We start from the raw sequence: 9,378 nt of genomic DNA, 5'->3' as shown, positions 1-9,378 counted from the left end.
CCTCCTTGTGATGAAGCAGAGAGCTAAAGTGTACACCAATTCTCTTAAGGTAGCAGAGTCACTGAGTCACTTAATACTATCCACTGAATTGATCCTCGGTTTAAATTCGAAATTCAGTATTCATCTGTATTTTTAAGTTATGTACAATGTAATTATTTGTTGTCTATTCCCCAAATTGCATTGTAAGGGGTAAACCCTCACATTGAGCGTTCATTTAATAGACATACCCTATCTGTAAAGACACTTTACATATGCTACTCAGTCTACTCATGTCAATAATCCTCAAAAGTGGGCACTATTATCCTTCTTTTACAAATAAGAATGCTGCGTCTTAGAGGGGCATACTTGTTAAACACACCACAGACACAATGCACCTGACTTCAAAGTCCTTGTTCTTTCAAGCACACCTCAGCTCACTCTGGAGTCACACAGAGTAAAGCTCAGTATCACAGAAGTGGTTATAATGTTTGTGTCAGAGCAATGCTGCCTTGAGAAGACTGAAGGTGGAGGAAATGGCAATGTTAGATAGATGTAGCTGTAGTTTGAAATTTTGGGTTAAACTAGTATTCTTTGAACTAGTTCAACCCCTTCTGTGCTGATCAGCTTGGTGGTCAGAGTCATAATTTGACCCTCCTCCAGGCATTGACAGTGCTATGACATACCTGAAAGAAAAGAACATTGTATTGATGAGTAAATCAACACAGCATATTTGGTCTAATGTCCTGAAGGAGATCAGGCAGAGGAGAGAAGAGTCAGTGTGAACTAGGCTGGAGTTCTGTCCAGGAGGGAGACAGGAAGGGTGCCGCACATCGTAGAAGTACCAGAACCTGAGCCAGACTTCACTATGATTTAGCCTATGAAAGAGAAACCAGAAATTTGTCCTTGAATAATGTTTCCCGTAAGTAATCAGTTTTTGGTAATTATTTGGTTTTACTAGGATCTGGCTTAGTAACTAAGGTGGCTGCAATAGAGGAAAATCTGGTATTTCCCAGTTTGCCCAACTGGTAGCCTTGGGTCAAGAAGGTGTAGTCCCGTGGTTGGTTGTCAGATTGGTGGTAACAAAGTACCAAGGTCAATCTTCTGTCAGTGTTCCTGAACTGGGGGAGGAAGATAACTGGTGCCTCTGCCTTTGGAATGGGGAGTGCCAGAGAGGTCAAGGGTCCTGGGGCTGTTTTTGTTTGCCAGGGTGTCTGTTAACTAGAGCTGGTGTGACCAAATGAGAAAGTGAAACTATAGAAAGGCCTGAGAAGCCCTCTTCCCTTTTTTCGGCAGAGTGGAAAGCCCCGGCCCTCAGCCCACTCAAACCATTTGACAAGCAGGACAGCATCTGGGACAGTCCGCGACACCCCGGGGGACAAGGGCCATGGAGAAGTTTCGGGCGGTGCTGGACCTGCACCTCAAACACCACAGCGCGCTGGGCTACGGCCTGGTGACCCTGCTGACGGCGGGCGGGGAGCGCATCTTCTCTACGGTGGTGTTCCAGTGCCCGTGCAGCGCTACCTGGAACCTGCCCTACGGCCTGGTCTTCTTGCTGGTGCCGGCGCTCGCGCTCTTCCTCTTGGGCTACATGCTGAGCGCGCGCACGTGGCGCCTGTTCACCGGATGCTGCGCGCCCAGCGCCCGCGGGTGTTGCTGGTCGGGGCTGCGCGGCTACCTGGTGTGCGCGCAACTCAGCGCGGCCGCCGCGCTCGCGCCCCTCACCTGGGTAGCCGTGGCGCTTCTCGGGGGCGCCTTTTACGAGTGCGCCGCCAGCGGGAGCGCGGCGTTTGCGCAGCGCTTGTGCCGTGGCCGCCACTCCAGCTGCGCCGATGAGCTGCCGCTGGTGCCCTGCCACCAGGCCAAGGAGTCCGACGTGCAGGACCTCCTGAAGGATCTGAAGGCTCAGTCGCAGGTCAGGCGTTGGCGCTGGGGGCGTTTGGGAGGAGCCGAGGGGCCGAGGTTTCGCGGGGCCGCCGGGGTGAGGAAAAATCGGTGACTTTTCTCCAGATATACAGGGCCCTACAAAAATCAAGAATGGCTTCTTGCATCTCATGAGCTGACAAGCGAATATCTGAATAAAACGAATGAAAAGGAGAAAAAAGCATTCCCGTAGTATCTGGCACTGTACATGAATCGTGGAAAGTGGGAGAATGGGCACACCTACTCTGTGCCAAATAATGCGCTAGGCCCTTGACCTCTTGCATTATTTTTACGTCTCACAACAGCTGTGTTGGGTGCAAAATTGAGGTTTTGCCATTACAAGTAACAGTTTCGTATGTCCACTACATAGCGACTTCACTGAGTCTAAGTAGAGTTGTTTGCCCAGCCAATAGAAAGCAGAAGAATTGTGACGATTAAAGAGGTCTATACAATAAAATGGGTCGTCTGGCTCTAAAGCCACCACCCCACATTGTATCTGGGCTTAGAAAGCTCAGAGGTTCTTTAAAATTAATGAACACTTCTTTCCCAGGATTTGCAGAAATTCCGCGTTTTGAGTTCTAAGGGAGTGACATGGTCTCCTCCCTGGGCAGAGTCATAGTGCACGACTTGGACTACGGTTGACTTTCCAAGCAAGCAGTTGCACTGGGGGGGCTAGCGAGGTTACTGCGACTCCTTACTCATAAGGAATTAAGACCTAAAACTGTTGCTTGTTCATCATCACAACTGGCGAGTAGTTCAAATTTTATCTGAGGATTTTTAAATGTCTTGTAAAAAAAAAAAAAGTAAATTACTCTTCTGTTGTGTTTTCTTAAGGTATTGGGCTGGATCTTGATAGCAGTTGTTATCATCGTCCTTCTGATTTTTACATCCGTCAGCCGATGCCTATCTCCAGTTAGTTTTCTGCAGCTGAAATTCTGGAAAATCTATTTGGAACAGGAGCAGCAGATCCTTAAAAGTAAAGCCACAGAACATGCAACTGAATTGGCAAAAGAGAATGTTAAATGTTTCTTTGAGGGCTCACATCCAAAAGAATACAACACTCCAAGCGTTAAAGAGTGGCGGCAAATTTCATCACTGTATACTTTCAACCCAAAGGACCAGTACTACAGCTTGTTGCACAAATATGTTAACAGAAAAGAGAAGACTCACAGTATCAGGTCTACTGAAGGAGATACAGTGATTCCTATTTTTGGCTTTGTAGATTCAACTGGTATAAATAGCACTCCTGGGCTATGACCTTTTGAATGATTAGGAAAAAAAAGTTTTGAATTACCACTTCATTAAAAAATAAAAATTGGTATTTTTATGAGAGCTTTTTTATTTCCAAATTGTGGAATTTTATATCTGAAATTAAATATATGTATTTTTATTTATAATATAATATATTTTATTTATAATATTATGTAAAACAAACTAAAAAAAACAAAAGTTATTCATACAAAGTAAAAACTAGAACTAAAAGAAGTCTTATATCCTTGTTCTAGAGTCCTTTTCAAATAAAAGACTTTTGGAGCAAAAACAGTGACAGAACAATTGAACTTCAGACATTTCTGTTAGGTTATCTAATGTTAATTTCAAGTTCATTTTCTTGCCCACAACATCTTGTTAGGAACTTTAAAATTATGGCATTCTAGCTGGCTCTATAGCACAATGGATGACACATTGGACTTCTAGCTGAGCCTGCTGTGGCCATTCAAAAATTAGAGCATTTTATGACTCTATTAAGGTTACGGTAATAAATTAATCATGAAAAGGAAAATAAACTTTGTAAAATACAAAATTTGAAAAAGTAGTTATGAGAATTGCAGGCAACAATTTTTTTTTTTTTTTTTTTTTAGTTTGTAGGATCAGAGGAAAAGTGTTAAAGCTTATACGTTATGGTAAATTTAAAATAAACACCAAAGTAGAGAGGATAGTTTTATGAGCCATAAGTAGTTGTTATACAGCTTCAACAGAGTTGGGAAGTCAGATAAAACCCATACCATACAAATAAATACAAATTGTGACCTGATTTAGATTAGGGGAGAAGGGATTTGGGGAAGCTTTTAAAAAACCAAATCCAGTAGGGTAGGAAGAAGCATTTCAGTCACACTGAAGTAACAGTATGTGCAGCGACTGGGGTCAGAAAGATTTTAGCAGAGTAGGAAACCTGAAAGGCAGCTGAAAACATGAGCAAGGGACTGAGTGTGCAGTGCCTGGAGACCATGAGAATGATTTTGGTTTTCATCATATGAACATTTTAGGAAGATGGTTTGCTTTATTTCGAGAGAAAAGGAACAACACAGAATGAAAGAGAGCCAGGGTAGAAGTAGAGACTAATCAGGAGGCCACTGCAGTAGAGATAGGTGGGAGTGAACTTGAACCGAGTGGATGGGGACCAAAATGGGAAAACTGGATAGATTCAAGGTAGAGTTTATATGTAGACGTGACAGGATTTGTTGATAGAAAGACTCTAAAGATTTCATGAGAGCAATTATATCTATATATAAAATTCTGTAACTTTATAATGCCAGGACTTTTCAGAGATCCTTGTCTTCTATTAGCTTGCCATTCCTGCTCATTCACCAAATATATGGCTGTTTTTTGAATTATAAAAAGAGATATAAAACTTTAAACTATAAAACAATTGAGCACTGGTCATATTTAGCCATTCTTCCTCTTTGTGAAATGCTTATGCTGGTTCTGTTTACTTTTCCTGCATAAGGCTGTTAAAAATAACTAATCTGCAGGGCCGAATATCCTGTTGTTGAGAGTCAAGTATAACAAAAAAGTTCGCAGCAGAAACAGCATGGTCAGTTTTTTTCTATTCCCTAAAGGAATGCTTTTGAAAATCATATCGTGCCTACTTTAATTTTTACTTCCTTTTTTTAATTTCATGTACTTTTGATCTTTGGGGTTGCAGTAATGAAAAATAAATATTAAATGTATAATTAGAAAAATTTAAAAAGTAACCTTACCCTGGTGTAGACTTTTACAAGTCAACAAAGCAGTTTTGCATCTTTCATTTCATTTTCACAAGTTTCCAGGATATCCATGAAACACCTCACTCACATTTACAAATGAGGAATTGAAAGTTAAAGAGGTTACACATCAATAAAGGCAGAACTAAAGGTAGGGTAAGGATCCTCCCTAGATGATGTAGTTTAATGTGAACACTGGCTTTTTATTACTGGGTCAGATTTTTCCCTTCTTATACCATGTACCTTTGTGAGTAGAAGAGATACAGATGTCCCTAGTGACCCTCAATATTTGACATTTTTATCTTGAAACTCAGGAACTACTAATAGCAAAGACCATTTTCAATAAACATGGTGAGACTGAGACACAGTAAGTTGTTTCTTGGTGGGAACAAGGTCACTGCTGTTTGGCAGAAGTCACCACTGCTCTGGGCCTGGCCCAAACAGTCTGCATCATGGACTAAAGAAGCATTTCTACACTCAGCACGTATTTATTTGCTGGTTTACCAAATGATTCTTCATCATCATCCAGCTTTATGCTGTCCTGAACCCTTAACTTTTAAAGAGATTCGAATGTAGAATCTGCTATTAATATTTGCTGAAAAACAACCACATTGTAATAAGAGATGATTCTTTTTTTTTTTCTTTTTTTTTTTTTTTGACGGAGTCTTGCTCTGTCGCCAGGCTGTAGTGCAGTGGCATGATCTTGGCTCACTGCAACCTCCACCTCCGGGGTTCAAGCAATTCTCCTGCCTCACCCTCCCGAGTAGCTGGGACTACAGGCACACACCACCACACCCAGCTAATTTTTGTATTTTTTTTTTTCTTTTTTAAAGAAGAGAAACAGAAGCCAGATATTCCAAGGTTTTACAAATCAGTTATTATGAGATCGAGCCCAAGCATTGAAGAGGTATGGGCGGGATAGAGGTGAAGCGAAGGAGGTGGTATCTGAGAAAAAGAGAGTCTGCATATGTTTTCATTAATTCCAGGGGAGAGGGCTGTAAGCAGAACTCCTTTTTCCCCTATCTTTTTTTTTTTTTTAAAGAAAAAGAAAGAAAGAAAATGAAGAAGAGGAAGAAAAAGGAAGAGAAAGAGAGAGAGAGAATGGGAGTATTGCTTTCTTGCCCAGGCTAGAATGCAGTTTAGTAATGGGTATTGAAAACCTCTTTTATACCAATAATTATACTTGATGTAGACAAGAAGGAATAAGGGAAGAAAATAAACAAGCAGCCAACCAATATTTCATTTAAACCTATGAAATGCTATGCGATTACTGAGGAGTGATTTACTTCCAATTATGTAGTCACTTTTGGAATAGGTGTGAGGTGGTAATGTATGTTTTGTGTATTTGAAGTGGAGAGTTCTATCAATGTTTATTAAGTTTACTTGTTCCGGGTCTGAGTTCAAGTCCTGAATGTCCTTGTTAATTTTCTGTCTCGTCGATCTATAAAATCGTTAGCTCTTCTTGTTACATTGATCCTTTTGCCATTATGTAATGTCCTTCTTTGCCTCTTTTGCTCTTTGTTGCTTTAAAGTCTACTCTATCAGAGGCAAGAATTGCATCTCCTGCTTTTTGTTTGTTTATTTTTACTCTCTGATTGGTTGATAAATCTTCCTCCTTCTCTTTGTTTTGAGTCTTTGTGTATCGTTGCATGTGAGATGGGTCTGGGTGCAGCATACCGATGGGTTTTGGCTTTTTATCCAATTAGAATATATATAAGTTTAATACTGGCATTTGATGCTAGCTGGCTGTTTTGCCCATTAGTTAGTGTAAATTTTTCATTGTGTTAATGCTCTTTTCTTTTTGATATATTTTTGGAAAGGCTGATATTGGTTGTTCCTTTATATATATAGTGCTTCTTTCAGAAGCTCTTGTAAAGCAGGCCTGGTGGTGGCGAAGTCTCTAAGTACTTGTTTGTTCGCAAAAGATTTAATTTTTCCTTCGATTATAAAGCCTAGTTTGGCTGGATATGAAATTCTGGGTTGAAAATTCTTTTCTTTAAGGATATTGAATATTGGTCCCCACTCTTTTCTGGCTTGTAGAGTTTCTGCTGAGAGATCTGCTGTAAGTCTGATAGGTTTCCCTTTATGGGTAACCTGACCTTTTTCTCTGGCTGCCCTTAGTATTTTCTCCTTCATTTCAACCCTAATAAATCTGGCAATTATGTGCCTTGGGGTTGGTCTTCTTGAAGAATATCTTTGTGGTGTTCTCTGTATTACCTGGAGTTGAATATTACCCTGCCTTGCCAGGTTGGGAAAATTTTCCTGAATGATATCCTGAAGAGTATTTTCCAACTTGGATTCATTCTCTTCGTCACATTCAGGTACACCTATCAAGCGTAAATTAGCTCTTTTCACATAGTCCCATATTTCCTGGAGACTTTTCTCATTCCTTTTTATCCTTTTTTTCTCCAATCTTGTCTTCTCGTTTCATTTCACTGAGCTGGTCCTCGACTTCTGATATCCTTTCTTCTGCTTGATCAATTCGACTGTTTAAACTTGTGCATGCTTTGCGAAGTTCTCGTGTTGTGTTTTTCAGCTCCATCAATTCACTTATATTCTTCTCTAAATTGTCCATTCTCGTTAACATTTCGTCAAACCTTTTTTCAAGGTTCTTAGTTTCTTTGCATTGGGTTAGAACAAGTTCTTTTAATTCACAGAAGTTTCTTTTTCTTTTTTTTTTTTTTTTTGAGACGTAGTTTCGCTCTTGTTACCCAGGCTGGAGTGCAATGGCGTGATCTCGGCTCACCGCAACCTCCGCCTCCTGGGTTCAGGCAATTCTCCTGCCTCAGCCTCCTGAGTAGCTGGGATTACAGGCACGCACCACCATGCCCAGCTAATTTTTTTTTTTTGTATTAGTAGAGACGGGGTTTCACCATGTTGACCAGGATGGTCTCGATCTCTTGACCTCGTGATCCATCCGCCTCGGCCTCCCAAAGTGCTGGGATTACAGGCTTGAGCCACCGTGCCCGGCCAATTCACAGAAGTTTCTTATCACCCACGTTTTGAAACCTGCTTCTGTTATTGGAACACACTCGTAATCTATTAAGCCTTGTTCCGTTGCTGATGAGGAATTGCGATCCCCTGTAGAGGGAGAGGCATTCTGATTTTGAGTATTCTCTGCCTTTTTATGCTGGTTTCTTCCCTTCATTATATATTTATCCATCTGTCGTCTTTATAATACCGACTTTCTAACTAGGTCTCTGAGCAGACGTCCAACTTGTTGATTCCCAGCGCCAAAATCTGAGCAATCCACTGCGCTGGCCAAAACAGCAGTGTTAAGATTGATGGTGCTTTTCTGCCCGGGAATCTCCAGACTCTGCAGCAAGAACTGGCACGCTAAGGCGCCAGCAAAACCGCCACAAGAGTCGCCCTGGCGACCCATGGGGCTCCTGTGCTGGGAATCTCCTGGTCCGTGAGCAACAAATATTCGTCTGAAAGTGTGGCGTCCTCTCGTTCTCTGCGCTTTCACTGGGAACTACGAGCCCGAGCTGCTAGTGATCAGCCATCTTGGATCTCTCTCTCATTTTTGTATTTTTAGTAGAGATGGGGTTTCACCATGTTGGCCAGAATGGTCTCAATCTCTTGGCCTCGTGATCCACCCGCCTCGGCCTCCCAAAGTGCTGGGATTACAGGCATGAGCCACCGTGCCTGGCCATGATAAGAGATGATTCTACATTGTATTAGTACTGGCCAGATAATAAACTTACAAGGCATAAGGTTAAGAATGGTCTCCTTGCCCTATCCAAAGCCATGACTAGAAATATCAGTGCTCAATGAACTGTCTAAAGAAGCAAGTCCTGAGGGAAGTATCTGAAAATAGAATTAGTCAAATACTTTAATGTCTCTGACAGAAAAACATCTTGGAACTCTAAATTTCACAACATCCTGCATCTTATCTACCAGGTGGCCTGCAGTAAATTACTCTTCCCAAGACAAAAGATGGAGAAACCCTTCCTCCCTGAGTCAGCCCCAGCAGCAGCTGCCAGGACCTATTTTGACAGCAGCGCATTCCCACCCAGTGCCTAGCACGTTTCACACACTGAGCCTACCCCAAAAGTGAAGCCTTTAGTTGACCTAATTTTGTCTTTTCCTCTTCATTACCTACTTATGAAATATCTCTTATAAATTGCAATGTAAGGACTGTGGGATTGATCGTATTATATTCTTATCCAGTGAAAAAGACTGAAATCAAGGCTGGCACAGTGGCTCATGCCTGTAATCTCAGCCCTTTGGTAAGCTAAGGCAGGAGAATTGCTTGAGACCAGGAGTTCTGAGACCAGCCTGAGCAACATAGCGAGATCTCATCTCTACCAAAAATAAAAATAAAAAATTATCTGGGTGTCGTGCTGTGCACCTGTAGTCCCATCTACCGTGGAGGCTGAGGTGGGTGGATCGCTTGAGTCCAGGAGTTCAAGGTAGCAGCGAGCTATGATTGTACCACTGTACTCCAGCCTGGGCGGCAGAGCAAGACATGTCTCTAAATAAATAAATCCATACA

The 9,378-nt window shown here is 41.8% G+C and overlaps 1 protein-coding gene across 1 annotated transcript; it reads left to right on the top strand.

Annotated features, from left to right (window-relative positions):
- The first annotated feature begins 844 nt into the window (after positions 1-844).
- On the top strand, positions 845-3,231 carry LOC135268338 (calcium homeostasis modulator protein 6). Its single transcript, XM_064360763.1, has 3 exons — positions 845-898; positions 1,273-1,891; positions 2,734-3,231. Exons 2-3 carry the CDS (start codon positions 1,364-1,366, stop codon positions 3,154-3,156), a joined length of 951 nt encoding a protein of 316 aa, XP_064216833.1. The 5' UTR covers positions 845-898; positions 1,273-1,363; the 3' UTR covers positions 3,157-3,231.
- Positions 3,232-9,378: the final 6,147 nt, after the last annotated feature.

This window comes from Aotus nancymaae, unplaced genomic scaffold, assembly GCF_030222135.1.
Source record: "Aotus nancymaae isolate 86718 unplaced genomic scaffold, 86718_ANA_hifiasm-v0.15.2.pri h1tg000040l, whole genome shotgun sequence".
In the NCBI taxonomy this organism is placed as follows: Eukaryota; Metazoa; Chordata; class Mammalia; order Primates; family Aotidae; genus Aotus; species Aotus nancymaae.
This window is presented reverse-complemented; position numbering and strand designations above follow the sequence as displayed.